General features: G+C 42.9%; 2 protein-coding genes across 5 annotated transcripts; one reads left to right on the top strand and one right to left on the bottom strand.

Annotated features, from left to right (window-relative positions):
• gmeb2 (glucocorticoid modulatory element binding protein 2) lies at positions 1–14,617 on the bottom strand. Of its 4 annotated transcripts, none has more exons than XM_075475980.1 (13): positions 14,101–14,617; positions 13,922–14,017; positions 12,681–12,827; positions 12,433–12,473; positions 11,782–11,938; positions 9,059–9,144; positions 8,805–8,953; positions 8,616–8,719; positions 5,174–5,331; positions 3,635–3,703; positions 3,406–3,543; positions 1,014–1,136; positions 1–926 (listed from the first exon to the last, which is right to left on the bottom strand). In XM_075475980.1, exons 3-13 carry the CDS (start codon positions 12,695–12,697, stop codon positions 340–342), a joined length of 1,629 nt encoding a protein of 542 aa, XP_075332095.1. In that variant the 5' UTR covers positions 12,698–12,827; positions 13,922–14,017; positions 14,101–14,617; the 3' UTR covers positions 1–339. The 4 variants fall into 4 exon arrangements, with proteins under 4 accessions (XP_075332095.1, XP_075332098.1, XP_075332096.1 ...); XM_075475983.1 differs by having other exon boundaries at positions 12,433–12,613; positions 12,704–12,827; XM_075475982.1 differs by having other exon boundaries at positions 2–926; positions 8,805–8,929; positions 14,101–14,615.
• Positions 14,166–21,997, top strand: tpk2 (thiamin pyrophosphokinase 2). The gene is made up of 8 exons (XM_075475984.1): positions 14,166–14,345; positions 14,420–14,661; positions 16,385–16,448; positions 16,522–16,652; positions 16,732–16,850; positions 19,003–19,135; positions 20,945–21,041; positions 21,124–21,997. The coding sequence occupies exons 1-8, from the start codon at positions 14,276–14,278 to the stop codon at positions 21,168–21,170; spliced, it is 903 nt and encodes a 300-aa protein (XP_075332099.1). The 5' UTR covers positions 14,166–14,275; the 3' UTR covers positions 21,171–21,997.
• Positions 21,998–22,358: the final 361 nt, after the last annotated feature.

The following is a 22,358-nucleotide window of genomic DNA, read 5'->3' as shown; positions in this document are numbered from 1 at the left end:
CAGGTTGGCTTCAGGAAGCAGACACCCTCTCTACCTTTAGAGAGGATGTAACAAAGCACGTCTTTTTCTTAAAAACTGAGCATTTAATACCAAATGAAGCGATGTCGCCGCTCACAGTTAAACAGATTAAATCCATATTACAAACACATATTTACAGACGCCTGCAGCGCTCCGACTCTGGAGGAGAGTTTGGAGTCTAACAGCTACACTTCTTGCTCGTCTTTAATCGATGCGAAGCGGGGAAACGTGTCAGACTGTGCACGACTCAGCCGGCACGACAGATGCTAATTAATTCCAGTTCAGCGTGGAGTCAGCCAGAGGGAACAGCTGCCGGCCGCCTCACTGCTGCTCCGCCTCCTCCTCTGCGAGCGGCTCCGGCTGACCTTCCTCGTCGCCGTCGGTCTGGCGTCCCTCCTGTGACTCGGCGGCGTCCACCACGCTGATGCTGCCCACCTGCTGCTGGACGGCGGCGCCCTGCGCGGCGGTCAGCGGCAGCGTCACCAGCTGGAACTGAGGCCCGACCATTTTGACGAAGGCGGTGGAGCCGCCGGCCCCCGCCGTGCCCTCCTGGCCCGCCGCCGTGGACAGCACGGTCAGGTTGGACGTGTCCGCCGCCAGCTCGGAGCCGGAGAGCGGCGAGGTCAGCAGGGTGTAGCCGCTGAGGTTGGCGCCGGCCTGGGCGCCGGCCATGGTGAGCACCTTGCCCAGCTGCAGGCCGCTCAGCTGGTTGAGCGGCAGTGTGATCTGCGTGGCGCCGGCGGCGTTGACCGCGGCCGGGCCGGAGATGGTGCGAGTCAGCCGGGGCCGTTTGGGCGCCTGGGGCGACGGCACCGGGGTGAGGGTCATCAGGACGTTGTTGAGGTGCTGCGACTTGTTCTTCAGCTCTTTGGCTCGTTTCCTGTGTTCGTCACACTGCTGCTCCAGAGCTGCAGAGACACAAACACATCAAGGTTTCCCAACGTTCACAGCGAGAACACGGCGGCGGCGGCGCTCTGACGGACCCTCGCACTGACCGGCGAGGCTGCGGGTGTACTGCTCCCTGTAGTGGTCCATCTGGCTCTTATGGCTGGCCAGAGCCTTCTTCACCAGGTCCAGCATCCCGAAGTTCTGCACGATGTTGTTGAGTAAAACAGCGTCTGAAAAACAAGAGAGAATAGACCGACTTTATTCCTTTAAAACAGGCAGATCTGTTCTGTTTCATCTGAAAGTGAAAAACTCATAAAGACTCATCAGAGCTGCAGGAGCTCCTCTGCCAGCGTGTTGTCACCAACATTAGGACTTCATATTTAATCTAATTTTGAAAAAAAGTGAGTCAGTAAAATGTATTCATACACTTTTCACAGATAAATCACATAGAAATGAAGTTGGTTGACCTCGCTGCCACTCCCCACGGCCAGCAGCGACCTCTGACCCGATGACCTCAGAGCCCGGGAAGAAGAATTAGAGAGGAATCATTCTTTAAATGAATTCTAAAACAACAAAACAGCAGTAATGAGCGACCTTCTGTTGGAGCCAGTTAACAGGCACTGAGGGGGTCATGGGAGTTTGACCTTCCAGTCTACATGCGTTCAGTCGACTTGGAGAACGCTTACGAGCTATTCGGTCCCTTCATAACCAAAATAAGAGCTGAGCTCCTTCACGGTGCTGCCCTCCGTCACCGAGGTGCAGTCGGGGGGAGGAGGGCGTCTGGTTTGGGAACCTCAGGTGGCTCTGTCGGCTTCTGCTGACCTTCAGCCGAGGAACAAAGTCAGCTCTCCCAAATCCGAGGCCACGGTTCTCTGATTATAAAATATCCACTGAGCTCTCAAAGGTCAAGAAAAAGACGCCGCCATTTTCATCCCCTGCCTCAACGTTACGGAAGAGGCTTTCTCCAAACGTCAGAGTGACGAGTTTGACTCAAGTTAATAAAATAAAACTGAAAAACGATTGTTTTCTGCCACCTATGGGTAACCTACGACCATATTAGTCCAGCGCTCAGGTCTCTGCTCTGGCTTCCTGTCGCTCAGAGACTTTAAAACAGCTCTGCTCTTCATGGTCCAGCACCAAAGTACATCTCTGACATGTTAGAGCCACATGAACCAGCTGAGAGCCCCAGGGAGGGGTCTGCTGCCTCAGAGAGGGGTCTGCTGCCCCAGGGAGGGGTCTGCTGCCCTCAGAGAGGGGTCTGCTGCCTCAGGGAGGGGTCTGCTGCCCTCAGGGAGGGGTCTGCTGCCCCAGGGAGGGGTCTGCTGCCCTCAGAGAGGGGTCTGCTGCCTCAGGGAGGGGTCTGCTGCCTCAGGGAGGGGTCTGCTGCCCTCAGGGAGGGGTCTGCTGCCCCAGGGAGGGGTCTCCTGCCCCAGGGAGGGGTCTGCTGCCCCAGGGAGGGGTCTCCTGCCCTCAGAGAGGGGTCTCCTGCCTCAGGGAGGGGTCTCCTGCCCCAGGGAGGGGTCTCCTGCCTCAGGGAGGGGTCTGCTGCCTCAGGGAGGGGTCTGCTGCCCTCAGAGAGGGGTCTGCTGCCCCAGGGAGGGGTCTCCTGCCCCAGGGAGGGGTCTGCTGCCCCAGGGAGGGGTCTCCTGCCCTCAGAGAGGGGTCTCCTGCCTCAGGGAGGGGTCTCCTGCCCCAGGGAGGGGTCTCCTGCCCCAGGGAGGGGTCTCCTGCCCTCAGGGAGGGGTCTCCTGCCCCAGGGAGGGGTCTCCTGCCCTCAGGGAGGGGTCTGCTGCCTCAGGGAGGGGTCTCCTGCCTCATAGAGGGGTCTCCTGCCCCAGGGAGGGGTCTGCTGCCCCAGGGAGGGGTCTCCCGCCTCAGGGAGGGGTCTCCTGCTGGTGCCCAGAGTCAGGACTGAAAAAGGTGAGGCTGCGTTTCAGTTTGATGCTCCAAACATCTGGAACAGTCTTCCAGAAGATGTTTAAATCCAGGCTGAAAACAGTTCTGTTTAGCTGTGCATGTGACACCTGAAAGAGTTCTATCTGCACTCTTCACTTTTAAATTCATTAATTAATGATTATTTTTATGTTTTATGGAATGTTTCTAATCTAATGTCATGTAAATGTAAAATGTAATGATTTTATGTTGTTCTAAAGCACTTTGAATTGTGCTCTTTAAATAAACGCATTATTTTATCTCTGTTCTCATGTGTCTATGCATGAAATCTGCACGATATCTTTGAACTTATCTGGACTGTTGCTTGTTTTTAAATTAATTTAAATGATTTTATTTGTTTCTCTTTATATTCTTTTATGTATTTTTAATGCTTCTTACACTCCCTGCTGCAATGCTTTTATTTTATGTAAAGCACTTTGAACTGTTTGTACATGAAATGTGCTACAAATAAATTTTATTTGATTATTATCATTCTTATTATCACACAAAGCAGCTTCCAGGCGAACGAAGAGTCAAACTGAGGAAGCACCCGTGTGTGGTTCTAACCTTTGACCTGAAGCGGTGGGTCACACACTCTCTCCTGCAGACCTTTCAGGACCTCCTGCAGCTCCTTCTGGAAGTCCTCCACCACCTCCTCCAGAAGCCCCGCCTCCTTCACCGCACGCCAGAACATCACAGAGTCCTCTGGACACACACACACACACTGCGTATATACATAAACTGCACCGATAACACTAACGGGTGATTGTGAGCGAGCATGGCGGCTGCTGATCACCTCCAATCGCTGTGACCCACTCTGACGTCTCCTCCGCCACCTCCGGAAACGAGACGGCTGCTCCGTTCACTACAACACAGACAGAGCAGCTCAAAATGCAAACTGATGGCGCTTCCATAACCTGCTGTGAGCAGAAAAAAATGGCTCCTGTGGAGGAAGTCAAAGAAATATAAAGTCTGTGGCTAAAAAAAAAAAAATAATAAAGTTTTTACTAGGGCTGGGCGAGTTAACTCGTCAATTATTTAACGCAAATAATTATTTTATTGCGCATTAACGCAGGTTTTATTATTTATTTATTATTGTAAAAGTCTGTTGCTCACAGGCTTTTATTTTGTAAAAAGTCTGTTGCTCACAGGCTTTTATTTTGTAAAAGTCTGTTGCTCACAGGCTTTTATTTTGTAAAAGTCTGTTGCTCACAGGCTTTTATTTTGTAAAAGTCTGTTGCTCACAGGCTTTTATTTTGTAAAAAGTCTGTTGCTCACAGGCTTTTATTTTGTAAAAGTCTGTTGCTCACAGGCTTTTATTTTGTAAAAGTCTGTTGCTCACAGGCTTTTATTTTGTAAAAGTCTGTTGCTCACAGGCTTTTATTTTGTAAAAGTCTGTTGCTCACAGGCTTTTATTTTGTAAAAAGTCTGTTGCTCACAGGCTTTTATTTTGTAAAAGTCTGTTGCTCACAGGCTTTTATTTTGTAAAAGTCTGTTGCTCACAGGCTTTTATTTTGTAAAAGTCTGTTGCTCACAGGCTTTTATTTTGTAAAAGTCTGTTGCTCACAGGCTTTTATTTTGTAAAAGTCTGTTGCTCACAGGCTTTTATTTTGTAAAAGTCTGTTGCTCACAGGCTTTTATTTTGTAAAAGTCTGCTGCTGTCTGCTGTGGAACAGGAAAAGAAAGTAATCGGCGGATCCACCAAACATGGAGAAGGGTACGGAACTTTTACTCGGCCATTTTCATTTTAAAGTTCTTCCAGACGGCGGAGTGGACAGAACCAAAGTCATCTGTAAACACTGCCAAGTTGAATTGTCTTCTCAGCGTAGTAGTTCCAGTCTAAAATATCACTTAAAGGCAAAACACACAACTGATAGCAGCAAGTCATTCAAGGAAACAGACAGTGGAGCGAGGCTTCTACATAAAAACTACAGAAAGATGCTGATGTTAAAAGTGTGTTTGCACAACAAATGTTATGGCACTTTCATTCATATGGCAGCACATTTAAAATAAAGCTAAATGCTAAAAGCTGTACACTACTTTTAGATTCATTTTTGGATTCTGAGTACAAATGCGATTAATCGTGATTAATCAGGGAAATCATGTGATTAATTAGATTAAACATTTTAATCGTTGCCCAGCCCGTTTTTTTACACCTTTGATGGATCATATTCTAATAAGAAATAACACACAGAAATCAACTTTTATGTGTAAAGACTTCAAGTCTTAATATGAAACCTCCATGTGGGAAACGTTCCTGATGCGTTTCCATCGAGATCGACTGTAATTAAGCTTCCTAAAAAGGTAAAAAAGTTCCGTAACCTGCAGGACTTACAGTCGGCCGAGGAGGTGGTGGCAGAAACCAGGTCGGCCGTCTGATCGCTGCTGATGGAAACTTTGGTTCCCACCAGGTCGATCTTGGTGCTGCGGCAGGTGTTGGAGCACACCTTGCTGTGCTGGTAGAAGTCCAGCTCGCCCGAGTCCATGATCTTCCTGTGAAAGGAGAGCAGGTGAGAGGCTTTAAGGTGTTACACTGAGGGAACTGCGCCACCTGGAGGTTCACTTTTAAAATGCAGGTCAACCACAGAGATGGGCTCTAACACCACCCATCTGATGCATCGTGTTTTAAAGGGTAAATTAAGGCAAGGCCGGTTTATCTGTGCAGCACAATTCAACTACAAGGTGATTCTAAGTGCTTCATAGAGACATTATAACAGTAGAAATAAAAGGCATGATTTAAATTTTAAACAAAAAAGAAAGAAATAAGAACAATAGATAAAATCAGGAGTTAAAAAATGTGATTAAGTTTTGAAACTCAAGCTTCAGATTTGGGTATTAAGGAGCATTAAACCAGATTTTAGTTTGAAATCCACTTCAGCAGCAACGCTTCAGGACCCCTTAATAAAGTCCTGTTTATTTTAACTAAAGTAGTTTAGTAAATAAATACAATAAAGTAACTTTTACTGTTCTCAGGGAGGCACTGACTGTGTTTTTAACTTTAAAATGTGAACTGAAAAGGTTTAAATACCTTAAAGAAAAGATCCTGAATTTACATTTTTAAATCCAGGTTAAAAACATTTCTGTTCTCATGTGTCTATGCATGAAATCTGCACGATATCTTTGAACTTATCTGGACTGTTGGATGTTTTTAATTCATTTTAATCATTTTATTAGTTTCTCTTTATATTATTTTATGTATTTTTAATGCTTCTTACACTCCCTGCTGCAATGCTTTTATTTTATGTGAAGCACTTTGAATTGTTTTGTACATGAAATGTGCTATAATAAAGTCAGTGTGCTCTTATTTTATCGATTAGTGTTTTTTCTTCACTTGGTTTTCCGTGCTTTAAATCTTTCTCTGCTTATATGTTTTAGTGTTCTTCTCTTTTTTGTGTTATGTACTGAGGAAATAACTAAAAACAACAATAAAACCCCATAAAACTGATCCTATCTGAGACTAAAACTAAGTAAAACCAGTAAAACAACCTAGAACACTGCAGTAAAAGACAAACAGAGCACAGAAAGCCAGAGGAAGAGATGTGTGTGAAAGTGATGAATGACTGAGGTGTACAGATTATTGTGACAGATGTTCCACAGCATCTGGCTAGTTGACCCCAGAGCTCTTACTGGGGTGTGAACGTGGAAGAAGAAGTAGGACGGTGATAGTTAGTTTAAAAACCCTTCAAATAAATCCAAAAAAAACAGACTGAAAGAGTTATGTGACCAGGGTTGGTAAAAGCAGACGAGCTGTTGTCAGGAGGCCGATCGATGCCCAAATGTGAAGAAATACAGCAGCGATAAAAGTCTGGATTAGTTTTTCCTTTGGGGGGGGTTCGAAGATGCTTTCACCCAAGCAACAACTCTGTAAAGTGTTTATGTGGCGGGACGTCTGACATGTGCCCGAGCATAAAACTGGAGGATGGAGTCCACAGGAAGGCCTGCGATGGCTTCACCTCGTGCAACAGGAGGCTTTTTTTTTTACGTTATTCTGAAGGAAAACGCATCACCAGGCTGAAGAAACTCATTAAAAAGAAAAAAAATGGTGTCGGCTCTGAAATCCACAACCAGAGGGCCGATTAGGGTCGTATTTATCACCAATAATCTGGTGAAAAACTGAAAATTCAGCCTTCAAAATACATTTGCATCACAAAATCGTTCTCCAGGAAAAAGTCAGACCTCACAATCTCTTGGCCCTATTTTCTCTCCATTCGTATCACTGCCTGCTGTGTAGACCGTGCAGACCGAAGCGCAGACCGAGCAGCAAACACCGTAACAGGCGCGGCTGTCGGCAGGCGGCAGCAGGCAGTGATACGAAGGGAGAGAAAATAGGGCCAAGCGATTGTGAGGTCTGACTTTTTCCTGGAGAACGATTTTGTGATGCAAATGTATTACTCTGTTGAACGCATATTGTTCTGAGAAGCAAGACGCTTTATTTTTTAAACCCCAGCCAACTAGCCGGACTACCTTCATCAACACCAAAACGAGGCTGGAACTCTGCTCACAGGACGCAGCAGGGGGTAAAGGCTGATTTATGGGCGCCTACAGAGAGCCCTCTCCGTCGGCGTCGGCCAACATTCATATCTATCTATCCGTCGAGGAGACGGCGACTCGCGGAGACCCAAGGGTTGTGATTGGTCGGCTAACAACATCATTTCCGGAATCACTTTTCCGGTTTAGCTCCTTCCTCTCAGAACAACAACACCGCCATTTCTGAAAGAGTTTACTGTGTGCCGCTCAACATTTGGTCAAAATTATTTGCATTTCAACATCAACAAGCTCCAACTCCACCAACAGTCTTTCTCTCTCGGTCGCCATCGTTCACTGTGAGGAGTGGAACGGAGCCGGAAGGTGAACAACCAATCAACCGCTTTCACCATCGACGTCGCCAGATTGGGTCGTTTAACGTAGCGCCGCCTACTGATCGGGAGGTGAACTGCCTTGCGTATCCGACATCCCGAGGAAGAACTTAGAAAGGACGGAGAAGCATACTGAGGCCTTTACCCTCCTGTTGTCTTGCGGGTCAAAAGTGAGCCACTACCATGTTTAGCTGTAGAAAAAATACCGTAAACTATCTTTTTCCAACTTGAAATTTTATGACTTTTCCTAAAGGGACCCCATCATTAGAAAAAGTCATACTTTATTTTTGTTCATGTTCCCATGTGGGCTGTACACCACTAGGGGACAAAGATTGTCTTATGGGTCATTTTTGACCCGTGAATTATAAAAACATTTTTTTTAAAAAGTTCACTGTTTTTTTCCCCTTTCAATATAATTAATTCAGAAGTAATTACTTCACATTTATATAATAGCAATAATAAACCTTTATTATGTAAAAGAAAACTGTTGGTCCAACTGACAGTTGGTCTGTGGTTAAAAAAAAAAAAAAAAAAAAAGTGTAATCCTGAAAACTGTTGATTATCTTTTTGTATTGTGTAACAAAAAATATAAGATAAAAATGTATTGAATTGAGTTGAATAGATAAATAACAGGTGGTCTCATCATACAAAATTTTTCTATATCAATAAAAATTAATTGAATTGAATTTTGGATTTAAAATTCAATTAAGTTGCTTTATTTTGGGGTTTTGGTAGGGCGGGTCATTTTTGACCCATAGGACAAAGGGAGTAAACACAATGTTAAGACCGCACAAGGGTTAAGTCAATGTTCATAAATGATGTTGCTAATATGGGATGTCATACAGCTTCATGTCAAAAGAGGCGAACTGTCCCTTTAAGGAGCCCGTAACAGGCGGCGTGCGTCTGAACCTGAACCCTGACCTGAGCATGGTGCCATTGAGGCGGATGGCTCGTTTCCAGTCCTTTAAGGTGGATTTTCCAGCCAAACACACGAACTCCTTGGGGCTGATGAGCTGCTCGCTGAACTGAACAAAGAGCAGAGAAAGTTTATCACCAACGCCATCTTTCAGCGTGCAGAGAAACCGGGACTCCACACAACCAAACGCACACCTGGACACATTTCACGTTGATGCCGGGGCAGACGAACTTCTTCCAGACCAAAGTGGCTTTGGCATCTCCACATGTGATCGGGTAGAAGATGTCGGCCTCTACATCCACCTCCTCAGATAACTTCACTGCATAGAACACAGGAAAATGATCTAAAAACACCATTACAGTGCAAGAAGAGAAGAATCTTACCACAGTTTTTCATTATTTACCAACAACATGTCACACAGAAACAGAAATAGGACTCGTTTTATTACCGATAACCGCCTCTTCCTTTGACAAAGAATCTGCTCCGATGGCCTCAGCTTCGGCTTCCACTGGAGCCACGGTGAGAACATCCTCCCTGGAAAAGCCACAAGGTTTCAGGTTAGAAAACCGGGCCTCCCCGGGCGGCTCCAAACAGTTTCCTGGGGGCCTTCGGCCAATGAAGGGGAGGAAAAGTTCTCACACATTCGTACACACTTGCTGTGTACGACACACAGAGGTGGGTAGTAACGACTTACATTTACTTGAGTAAGTTTTTGAAAACATTATACTTCTAGGAGTAGTTGTAAATCTCTATACTTTTTACTTTTACTTGAGTAGATGTGTGCAGCAGAAACTGTCCTCTTACTCCGCTACATTAGGCTACAATGAGCTGGTTACTTTTCTTCTTACCTCTTTGGTATTCTACGCCTCATTATTTTTATCCCCCCGCGTACGCCTCATTTTAATGTTTTATTCTGACAGAGAGAGAGACTTCCACCAAAGGCTCTACCACCTGACTGTGTTCCACCAATCAGACGCAGCCGTGCAGTCTGGTCACGTGACCGTACTCGATCTCAGCGGCGGGACGGGTTAGCTTTAGCATTAGCAGTCGTAGCAAACAAAGAAAGAAACAGATGAAAAATGTCAGAACCAACGGTGGGAAATGAAGACGCAGACGAGGCCTCATACTGAAAGCATGTTTACCTTACAAAGAGTGAGAAACAGCAGCTACATTATGTGTCTTCTGTGTCAACCAAAACAAACGCACATTTCAGCAGAAACTCAACATCTAACCTGAGGAAACATGTAGCGCTAAGTTTCCTAAACTCGTTTTTTCCCCCATGGATAGGTGAATGTTTGTTTTTTAGGTTACATATGGGTTACATATGTTTTAAACATTTCCTAAGGCTCTTTTATTTTTTATTGAAGTTCTTGAATTTACCTGGATTATTTAAAATTAAGCTATATTGTAATTAATTAATCAATTTTAATTTATTTTATCAATTGGATGACCTCTAATTGGCCTAAAGATGATTATTTAGTATTTTTGTCTGTCTGATTGAATGCTTGTGTTAACAAATAAATCAGACGTTACTCAACAGTTACTCAGTACTTGAGTAGTTTTTTCACCGAGCACTTTTTTACTCTTACTCAAGTAATTATTTGGATGACTACTTTTTACTTTTACTTGAGTACAATTTTTGGCTACTCTACCCACCTCTGACGACATCCGTTACCGGTGAGGTGCACGCCGTCAGATAAAACACGCCATCGACACCACCACACTTCACTGTGCAGTGACATTTTCTCTAGAAGATAATCTTGAAAACTATCCGCCATTTTTACCTCTAAATGCAGCCCCTACGTTTATTCCTCTCAGAAGACGGATGTTTTGCTAAATAAACTGTTTCTTCTGCGTTTGCGCCTCTCATTTGCATGTAAAAAATGTGTTTTTAGTCAGAAAAATGTGAAAATCTTTAAAAACTATTCTCATTGTTTCTGTTAAAGCCAAGTTTACTCTAGTTTTCTGTCTCTTTTCTGTCTACTTACAGGGAAAAAAGCCGTCGGCTCCCATTGACTCAGCGATATTGGTGAGTTCAAACGTTTTAATCCAGGTACAGAATATATAAGCGCTGGGAGGATAAGATCAAACACTACTTTAATATTCTGATCATAAAGCTACAGTGATGAAGAAGCAGCTCTGTTTTAGGCTGTCTTACTGCTTTATGTTCATACATGTCCAGCCAAACATCTTTAGAAAATAACTAAAAATAACCTTAGTAACGGCCATTTTGAATCCCTATTTATATCTTTAGCATCTCTTATAAACATTCTGCATATTCAGTTGTTGATCTTTGCTCTTGGTTTGCATGTCCTTGCAGTTAGTCTCTTTATGGTCTTTGCAATCAGGTGTCTTTGTGGTAATTTGGTTACGTTCTTTTATCGTCTCTTTGCATTTCTTCGGATAAAAGTTTTTAATGAAAAACATACAGACTTTCCTCTGTTTTTCTTTTTGTCATTTTAAATGTGAGGAAAACCCCCTAAATTTGTCTTTGCTGATGACCACAAAGTCTAAGGCTTCATTTACACTGAAAGTCTTGATGCCCAGATCTGATTTTTTTTGGGCTAAATCCGATTGTTTTTTTACGTGTGGTTACACGTACTTTAATAATGTGACTCATATCTGATTCACGCGATTACACTTGCCTATGACCTGAAACATCGCGCATGCCTACTTAAGTGTTCACCAAACTCTACTGCTGAGGCTAATGGACGACGTTGACATAGGTGTGATGCTAGTGTTGCGGTACATGAGAAGTTCGCCCAACATTGGCAGGATTTTAAGGCAGAGAAGGAGGAAAAGGGCCATTATTGCATCCTGTGCACACGCTGCAATTATTGCCTCCTCAGCTGTTCAGAGGAGTGTCTGGGTGCGAGACCGATCCCAGATTCTCGCATATTTAATGACGCGTGGAACGCAATGTGTAAAAATATCCGATCTGCCTGTTTACACGGCGGTCGCATTGTCACATATCCGATTCGTATCTGATAAATTTCCACATATGAAGGAGGCCTGTATCCGATCTCAAAATATCCGAAAGCATGCGTCCTTGTCCTATTTACATGGTCCGATCTATGTCACATGAGAGCAAAAAAAAAATCGGAATTGGGTAACATTTAACTGACAGTGTAAATGTAGTCTAAGTGTGTGTGTGTGGTGCACACAGCTTACTCAGCCTGAGACGTCAGCTCCGCGGTCACCAGCACGGCTTTGTCCTCCTCCACCACGGACGGGAGGTCATCGCCCACAGATTCTGGGATGGTGACGATAACCACCTCGTTCATCTCCTGCATGCCGTCATCCGATGAAGCCATGAAGATCAGAGGAGCTGTGCGACGAATCGTGTGACAGCAGGAAAATTACAGTAATTATTAATGTTTAAAAAACACCCTTCCTGCTTCTGATGGAGGTTTCTTCGCAGCAAAATTAGACAGCATCCAAACCAATCCAGGATAAAATAAGTTTTTGTCTTTCAGGATTCATTTCATGGCCAACTGCATGCCTTTCATCAGCTTATAGATTTTCATTTAAGCGTATTTTTTACTCTATTTGGACTCAAATGGCATTCCATACACACTGAGTGTTACCAACTTCTTACCAAAAACGACATTTAATATAATAAGAACGTTTTTTTATGTAGTCTGAGCTCACCGAATAGACCCCAGAGATATCTCATTTACTGCTAATGTCTTTAAAACGTGAGTTTGTTTGTTTGAAAAACAAAAACGAGCAAATGGAAACTTGCACAAATTTTGACTGTAATTTGTCCGGTTCTCTCAACTTTGAAGGCAGAAATTATTCGAGATATTGAACAAATCTTACCTTTACTCCAGTCAGTCGTTAGCTGGTTAATGATGCCTCGTCTTGTGGGCAAAACGTGCAGGTAAAGTGAACGTTTATCCCGCCACAGAGGTTGCTAGTTAGATACTGAATGTAGCCTGATGCACTCAAACCAACCAAAACAGAAGTGCCGTAAACGGGTCCATTTAGCTTGCAGGCGTCTCTTTATATAAAAAACACAATTAAATATATTTTAAACTAAACGGTTAGAGAAGAACAATTAAACTCACTTTCTCATTCCCTGCATGCATACGGATAAATTGGCGTTCCTCTTCTGTGTACATTCGCCTGCTCATCCTCCCCCTCTTCTTCTTCTTCGCTTGTCGGCTAGAGTAGACGCCGCTCTGCTGCCCCCTTCAGACTGGACAGGAGTGGTACTGCACCCCAGACGGCAGAATGCAAAAGCAGCCATAAAGTCAAAGAAAACGCGAAACATTGTTTAATTTCTCACTCAGTAACTTCCATAATGTTTACTAACACCGGCTTCTGCACCATCTGCATAATGACATTCAGACGAAATCCTTAATTTTAACAAACCTTTTGTTTAAAAACATTTTTCTTCGACAACGTATTTTGAGTTTTATGGTATTTGACCCTCATCACTGCCCAATTAATTCAATTCATTTTCAATTCATTTTTATTTATATAGCGCCAAATACAACACATTCAATTCAAGCCAATTGGAATTCAATTAATTGTCATCATAATTATTACATTACAATATTTAAAAGAAAAGGAGGTCCAAGAGGTCCAAGAGAGCAGGACCAGCTGATCGTGTCATGAGGATTTGATCAACATTATAGCTGCAAACAAAATTCAAATTTAGTCCTCAAAGTTCGGCAAAAATATCCAAATAAAAGTGGGGTGACTCGAGTATTTCGAGCCTGTAATTTAAGTGGCAGAATCTAGTAGATTTAAGACTTCATATTTTGGCATTTACTCATTTATTCCAGATTTAATTCAGTTTTGGTGGAAAAACATTCCTTTATAATTCAAACAAGAGGTCAAATATGGTGATTAGGATTGTTGTTAAAGGCAAATATCAAATCAAATCAAATCAAATTTATTAGTAGCACATTTCATGTACAAAACAATTCAAAGTGCTTCACATAAAATAAAAGCATTGCAGCAGGGAGTGTAAGAAGCATTAAAAATACATAAAAGAATATAAAGAGAAACAAATAAAATAATTTAAAACTTATCTTGACTGTTGCTTGTTTTTAAATTCATTTAAATGATTTTATTTGTTTCTCTTTATATTCTTTTATGTATTTTAATGCTTCTTCCACTCCCTGCTGCAATGCTTTTATTTTATGTAAAGCACTTTGAATTGTTTGTATATGAAATGTGCTACAAATAAATTTGATTTGATTTGGATAAATTAATTTAAAAACAATTAACAGTCCAGATAAGTTAAAAGATATCGTGCACATTTCATGCATAGACACATGAGAAAAGAAATGTCTTTAACCTGGATTTAAAAATGTCTCCATTTGGTGAAAGTTTAATCTCCACTGGCAGTTTGTTCCACTTGTTTGAAGCATATAGATATTACAAACAAAAACATCTGGAAAACAAAGATTAAACATTAAAAACCACTTGTTTTCCATAAAAAATGCTGGTAATGTTTTCATTCAGTCCAGTGTTTACCTGGACTGAGTTTGTAGCTTTTTAATTTGTCAATAAAGTTCGATGAAAACGGAAAATCCGCGCATGCGCAGTCAGCCCGCGAAGTGTTCGCTACAGTTGTGTGAATAATGTGGGTTAGCTCGTTCACCCGGTTGGATATTTGACACCTGCACAGTCTGACAGTCGGAAAACTAACATGTCTTCGGCCGCCTGGTCAGAGAAAATCCTGCAGCTGCTCCACCGGATGAACAACTTTTACCTCGCAGGTAGTGAAAGTTAAACGTTCATTTTGTCTGAACGTGTGGAAGAAGTGTTTAAAGAGTCCCGCTTGCTCCCACAGGCTCCTGCCGGACCAGCTGTTTGAGGTTTGAGGTGGACGGAGCGCAGGTAGGCTGGATTCCTCCTCACGTTGCGTCACTGCTGACGCGGCACCCGCAGGTGTTCAGCCCGCCGCGCGGGGGCGCTGTGAGCCTCTGTCCCAGTCTGGACTCCTACGAGAGCAGATCCGCGGCTGTGGACGGCGTCCTGCAGGCCCTCAGACAGGAGGAGTCTCTGACCTGCCTCAGAGGATGGAGGGATGAGGTGAGGCTGGCAAACTTTGGCTGGATTTTCTGTCTAAAAGTGTGTAAAAAAAACAACAACAACACGATCCAACAGCTTGTTGAACTCGTAGGGAGTTCCTCAGGGTTCTGTTCTGGGCCCGGTGCTGGATGTTCTGTCTTCTTCAGTCAAACCTACTTTATGTAACCTTTATGACCCGGTGTAGATACCAGATCGGCTCGGAGTCTGTCGTCTGCTGATTACACAATATGGCTGTACGCTTGAATGGGAGTACATTGTGATTGGCTCGTTTTTTCTTTCATCTTATAACCTTATATGTGCCATGTACAACCCGATTTACCTTTGTGTATACATGCCACATGTTTCTGTACATGTGTTCGAAACCAAATACTACATATAGGGGTGGGCGGAATGGCCTAAAATGTATACCCCGGTAAAATTTGAGCCACTGACGGTATACGGTATATATCGCAGTATGGTACTTTTGTATATAAATTACAACAGAGCAGTTTCTCAGTGGTTACCATAGCACCAAATAAACCCTTTCAATAAGGATGTTTGCAGCAATATTAAATGAAATGTATTGTGAAAAACGGAAAACACAGGAAATATAAAAAATATATACGTTATATTTATATTTAAAAAATAAGAAAACCACAAAGTAGCAATTCTCAACAGAACACCGGCTTGGACTCGTTTCATATTCCGGAGCATGGTTAGCCCGCAGGTGGTAAAACAAATTACTCGTGTTATCTTGTCTTGCGATTACTGTCGCCCGGCATATCCAAGCGGATGTTCAAAACTTTGCATTACTGCCATCTACAGGACTCATGAGCTATTGCGGTATAAGGTATGGCAAAAAAATCTCTACCGTTGGTGAAAAATACCGCATAAGGTATGATACCGTGCATACCGCCCACCCCTAACTACATACTGCATACTACATACTGCATACTGCATACTACATACTGATCGATCAGACAGTATGCAGAGCGTTTACCCACAATGCATTTCGCTCCTGCCCGAGCCGAAATCAGCCGGCCTGAAGCTGATTTCTCTTAAGCTCTAAACTCTGTAAACTTTAGCAACATTTGAAACATTTTCAGGTGAGAAAGTAGTCGTTTAGATCCCCAACGTGTTGAAAACCTGACAAAATACCGGCTATTTACAATTTTGTTCCCACGAATTCGGCGCTACTAAAGCTAGCTGCAGTGAGCAACGCACTTCTGGTTATTTTCACAAAATAAAATACCCGTTGCCTTTTATCATAGGGAAAGCCATTACCATACAATTGGTGCTTTTGTTTTGAAAACAGGAAGTGAACCTACCCTCGTTGTAGCTAGCTTGAAACTGCCGTTTTGACAGGAAATGACGATCGGCGACGTCACGTTACGTTGCATCTTGGGTAGTTTGAGTATGAGTAGTAACCTCATGATGCATACCCAACATTTCGGAGAATCTAGTATGCATCCGGGAAAAAAGGTAGTAGGAGTAGTGGGAGTAGTAGGAGAATTATGCGGTTTCAAACGCAGCCTAAGTATTCGCAATACTGGGAAAAATGGATTGTGTTTGTGGCCACAAGAGATGCTCACTGAGCCATTACTGTATGAACCGACTTGTATCATCAGCATAATGTCTGTTTGAATGTGTAGGTGAACAACTGTTTGTTTTATGTTTCTCTGTATATTTTATGTTGTTACAAAAGAAATATTCAACTTAAATCTGAATCAACTCCATCTTTCAGAAGTACAGCGTGAAGCCCAGATTCTCTGACCCGCCTGTGATGTGGATGGAAAGAGCAGCAACAAGTAAGCTGAGGCTCCGAGTGTTTTCCCCTCTTCTTTGGGGGGTTTGTGAGCTGATTCTGCTGATTCACTGCAGGCCTCTTTGGGGTGAAGCGGTACGGAGTCCACATAAACGGGTACACGGTGAGCGACAGTGGTGAAGTTAGCATGTGGCTGGCACGGCGCTCCAGCACCAAGCAGACGTACCCCGGACTGCTGGACAACATGGTGAGTGTCCACATCAGGCGGTTGGATCTGAGCCGTCAGAGTTCTGCAGGATGAAGCACCGTGTCGTGTCTTTTGTCAGGCGGCCGGCGGTCTGGCGGCAGGCGTTGGAATCAAACACACCCTGATTAAAGAATGTGAGGAGGAAGCCTGCGTCCCTGCAGACGTTGCTGCGAAGGCTCATCCTGTGGCCACAGTCAGGTGAGCTCGTTATTATTCTAACACCTTTTAGGCCACATTTACACATAGCCGGGTATTTAGAGAAACTAATATTTCCCCCCCTCCGTTTACAATAATAACATCGTGCACACAACATCGTTTTCAAAAAACTTGTCATTTACATCAACCCGCATAAATACGCCGTCAAGCGCCATAATAACTCTGCCAAACCAGTGTAGGGAAAGGAATAAAGCCATGCAAGCCAATCAAAACCCTCAGAATCGAGGACTTTCCTCATGTGAAGGAGGAGATAACGCGAGCAAATATCACAACAAAACTGAAGGCAATGAGAGGGAAATATAGACAGTCAGTGGATACTGGACGCAGGAGCGGCCACGGAAGAGTGGTGCTCCTCTATTTTGAACTGTGCGAGCAGGTTTGGGTGGCAAATGCAATAAGGCCACAAACGTAGAAATTAGTAGAACTTTAACATCATCCATGATAATCCTGATCAGTAGCCAAACAAACTGTAAACACAAGGCGCTCGCATGACGTTAAGTATTTTCTGGCGCATAATGTGACGTTTAAGAACCTAAAACGCCGTTTCTCCCAGTTGACACGGCAACACATAACCGGCGTTATCAGAAATCTCCACTTTGGCCAGAGGTTTTAGAAATAATCGTTTTCTGTGATAAAAACGGGGTTTTGGTGTAATTGAGAGGCCAAACCGCAGAAAAATATCTGCGTCTTCCTATCGTGTGAACGGGGCCTTACTTCCTCCTGAGTCTCCAGATTCCTCATTTACATCAAACTGAGACTGGAGCCCCCCTTCCTTAGACGTTTTCCTGCTAAAACTGCCCACATTCTCAGAACTTGGCGGCAGAAAAACAGCAACAAACGAGCAGCTGGAACATTGAGACTGATGCAGCTGCTCCAGCTGCTGCTGAGAATTAAATCGACTGAGGAGTTACCGCATGCCACCAAGTTGTTCAAATAAAGCAGAAACTGGTCACAAGCTCACTGGAAACTCAGTTTATTCTATTTCGACTTTGCTGTAAATTAAACCTCAAATCAGAAAAGGAACTCTTTTCACTCGTCATGGAGGCTGATTTAGGACCAGATCATGGTTCCAGTCACATGTTTTGTTCATTTATTTTCCTCATTTCTTACCTTAAATTGTCTCATCCCAACTTTTTTGGGGACAAAAGCAAGGAATGGATTAAAATTAAGAGATTAAATAAAGTTGATTTTGACAGAACATTTTGGGTTTGCACCAACTTCGGTGAAATTAAAGGCAGGAATCACCGTGCATGTTCTCCACACCATCCCAGCTTACTCCAGTTTGGGGTTGTTCATCCCTTTGGTCCAAAAACAAACGCTGATAAATAACACGGCTCATCAATGGACACATAATATTTGACATAGTTTCATTTTTTTCTGTCTAAATCGATTGAAAATAACTAGGGCTGGGCAACGATTAAAATGTTTAATCTAATTAATCACATGATTTATCTGATTAATCACGATTAATCGCATTCGTACGCAGAATCCAAAAATGAATCCAAAAGTAGTGTATAGCTTTTAGCATTTAGTTTTATTTTAAATGTGCTGCCATATGAATGAAAGTGCCATAACATTTGTTGTGCAAACACACTTTTAACATCAGCATCTTTCTGTAGTTTTTATGTAGAAGCCTCGCTCCACTGTCTGTTTCCTTGAATGACTTGCTGCTATCAGTTGTGTGTTTTGCCTTTAAGTGATATTTTAGACTGGAACTACTACGCTGAGAAGACAATTCAACTTGGCAGTGTTTACAGATGACTTTGGTTCTGTCGACTCCGCCGTCTGGAAGAACTTTAACATGAAAATGGCCGAGTAAAAGTTCCGTACCCTTCTCCATGTTTGGTGGATCCGCCGATTACTTTCTTTTCCTGTTCCACAACAGACAGCAGCAGATTTTTACAAAATAAAAGCCTGTGAGCAACAGACCTTTACAATAATAAAAGCCTGTGAGCAACAGACCTTTACAATAATAAAAGCCTGTGAGCAACAGACTTTTACAAAATAAAAGCCTGTGAGCAACAGACTTTTACATTTTTTTTTGCAATCACTTTTTAACTCCTCCAGCTTTAATACTGCAGTAAATTAGCAGTTTAGCCTTTTTTATTAAGCATTTCAGTCTCATTTTCTTTAGCTACACGTACGAGGATGAAGAGGGGGTGTTCGCAGAGAGCCAGTTCGTCTTCGATCTGGAACTTCCTCTCGAGTTCAAGCCCAGAGTCGGAGATGGAGAGGTGCAGGATTTCTACCTGCTGCCAATACAGAGGGTGAGTTTCTCTGACAGTCCGAGGCTGTGTTCGAAATCGCATACTGCATACTACATACTACATACTACATACTACATACTGCAAACTACATACTACATACTACATACTACATACTGCAAACTACATACTACATACTACATACTGCAAACTACATACTACATACTGCAAACTACATACTACATACTGCATACTGCAAACTACATACTGCATACTGCAAACTACATACTGCATACTGCAAACTACATACTACATACTACATACTGCAAACTACATACTACATACTGCATACTGCATACTGCAAACTGCATACTACATACTGCATACTGCAAACTGCATACTACATACTGCATACTACATACTGCAAACTACATACTACATACTGCATACTGCAAACTACATACTACATACTACATACTGCAAAACTACATACTACATACTGCAAACTACATACTACATACTGCATACTGCAAACTACATACTACATACTACATACTGCAAACTACATACTACATACTGCATACTGCAAACTACATACTACATACTACATACTGCAAACTACATACTACATACTGCAAACTACATACTACATACTGCAAACTACATACTACATACTGCAAACTACATACTGCATACTGCAAACTACATACTACATACTACATACTGCAAACTACATACTACATACTGCATACTACATACTGTATACTGCAAACTACATACTGCATACTACATACTGCATACTGCATACTACATACTGCATACTACATACTGCAAACTACATACTGCATACTACATACTGCATACTACATACTGCAAACTACATACTGCATACTACATACTGTATACTGCAAACTACATACTGCATACTACATACTGTATACTGCATACTACATACTGCAAACTACATACTGCATACTACATACTACATACTGCAAACTACATACTGCATACTACATACTGTATACTGCAAACTACATACTGCAAACTACATACTGCATACTACATACTGCAAACTACATACTACATACTGCATACTACATACTGCAAACTACATACTGCATACTACATACTGCAAACTACATACTGCAAACTACATACTGCAAACTACATACTGCAAACTACATACTGCAAACTACATACTGCATATTGCATACTGCATACTACATACTACATACTGCAAACTACATACTACATACTGCAAACTACATACTGCAAACTACATATTGCATACTGCATACTACATATTGCATACTGCATACTACATACCGCATACTACATACTGCATACTACATACTGCATACTTCCATACTGCATACTGATCGATCAGACAGTATGCAGAGCGTTTACCCACAATGCATTTCCCTCCTGCCCGAGCCGAAATCAGCCGGCCTGAAGCTGATTTCCCTTAAGCTCTAAACTCTGTAAACTTTAGCAACATTTGAAACATTTTCAGGCGAGAAAGTAGTCGTTTAGATCCCCAACGTGCCGAAAATCTGACAAAATACCGGCTATTTACAATTTTGTTCCCACGAATTCGGCGCTACTCGTTGTAGCTAGCTTGAAACTGCCGTTTTGACAGGAAATGACGATCGGCGATGTCACGTTACGTTGCATCTTGGGTAGTTTCAGTATGAGTAGTAACCTCATGATGCATACCCAACATTTAGGAGAATCTAGTATGCATCCGGGAACTTATCGCTTACTCAAACTCGCATACTAACTCAAAAAGTTAGTATGAGTAGTAGGAGACGTATGCGGTTTGGAACACAGCCAAATATTTCAGTGTTCTGAGCACGCCGCCTCCTGTTTCAGGTGAAGGAGCTGCTGGCCACCGACGACTTCAAACCCAACTCCGCCATGGTGGTCTTGGACTTCCTCATCAGACACTCGCTCATCGAGCCCGACGCAGGTTCTGTGCAGAATTACAGCATCTGAAAGCAGAACTGAGAGCGCCGCGGATCTCTTTAAACGAGCCTGTTTTCCTTCTGCAGAGCCGTGCTACCAGGAGCTCGTGGCAGGTCTCCATCGCGCCTTATAGACGCCAGACTCACTCCGATGGTCCTCCCTCCGATGGTCCTCCCTCCGTTTTCTCCGACTGCTCACCATCTGTTGCGGTTGTCGGTTGGACGACAGGTGACGGGAGGGTGTGTTACTGTACGAGATGATGATTATCTCCTGTCTGTTTATGGAGCTTTCCAGAGGAAAGGTGCGTGAGACCAGGGCGCAGGCAACGTTTGAGGCCCCTGAGCTCTCAGATCTGAACATGAAACATGTTTTCAGGAGTTATTTAAGCTCCGTTTCTGTCGTCAGAGAACAAAAATGAGTGAAACTGGGACTGAAAAGCAGCCCATTAAAGGGATAGTTCGCCTCTTTTGACATGAAGCTGTATGACATCCCATATCAGCAACATCATTTATGAACATCTTCTTACCCCCTGCTGCGTCCTGTGAGCAGAGTTCCAGCCTCGTTTTGGTGCTGATGAAGGTAGTCCGGCTAGTTGGCTGGGGTTTAAAAAAATAAAGCGTTTTGCTTCTCAAAACAATATGCGTTCAACAGAGTAATACATTTGCATCACAAAATGGTTCTCCAGGAAAAAGTCAGACCTCACAATCTCTTGGCCCTATTTTCTCTCCCTGTTCAACGCATATTGTTTTGAGAAGCAAAACGCTTTATTTTTTAAACCCCATAAATGATGTTGCTAATATGGGATGTTATACAGCTTCATGTCAAAAGAGGCGAACTATCCCTTTAAGCCCACATGTCGACATGTATTCACTTCTCTGATTAAAGCCTGATTTTTAACACCAAACCATAAGTCTGTGCGCTGATTTTATGTGTATTTATCTGAACGATGACGTTTTTTTTAGTCGACACGAACCCTGGGACGCAGATTTTTTCTGTTTAAATTGATTAAAAAAAATAAGAGTTTTGTTCTACAATGTAAAGAAAAATCTTTGAATGAGTCTCTGTGCTCAAAGTTTTGACTGAATGAGCTTGAAAAGTGTAACTCGAGCCGTTTTTGTCCTCTTTGTTGCAGCCGATGTGAGATTTTTAAATGTCTGTGATGTGCTGGGAATATGAATCAAATAAATACGGTTAAAACCAGAAGTTTCCAAACACTTTTGTCTGTTTTGGGTCAGTTTGGGTCACCTAAACTTCTTTGTTCAGTCTCAGAATAAAGAGAGAGTCACGTCTTTAAACAACGTGGAAGATTCCAGATGATTCC

This window comes from Odontesthes bonariensis, chromosome 10 (genome assembly GCF_027942865.1).
Source record: "Odontesthes bonariensis isolate fOdoBon6 chromosome 10, fOdoBon6.hap1, whole genome shotgun sequence".
NCBI classification, from domain to species: Eukaryota; Metazoa; Chordata; class Actinopteri; order Atheriniformes; family Atherinopsidae; genus Odontesthes; species Odontesthes bonariensis.
This window is presented reverse-complemented; position numbering and strand designations above follow the sequence as displayed.

Excerpts from the sequence above, each read along its gene's own strand:
- gmeb2 (XM_075475980.1), bottom strand. Across the intron at positions 9,145-11,781 it reads GAGCTGACGTCTCAGGCTGA|GGAGGATGTTCTCACCGTGG; the intron begins GTAAGCTGTGTG and ends TGGCTTTTCCAG. Across the intron at positions 3,704-5,173 it reads CACCACCTCCTCGGCCGACT|TGAACGGAGCAGCCGTCTCG; the intron begins GTAAGTCCTGCA and ends TCTGTGTTGTAG.
- tpk2 (XM_075475984.1), top strand. The coding sequence starts at position 14,276 with ATGTCTTCGGCCGCCTGGTCAGAGAAAATCCTGCAGCTGCTCCACCGG. Across the intron at positions 14,346-14,419 it reads GAACAACTTTTACCTCGCAG|GCTCCTGCCGGACCAGCTGT; the intron begins GTAGTGAAAGTT and ends TTGCTCCCACAG. Across the intron at positions 19,136-20,944 it reads ACCTGCTGCCAATACAGAGG|GTGAAGGAGCTGCTGGCCAC; the intron begins GTGAGTTTCTCT and ends CTCCTGTTTCAG.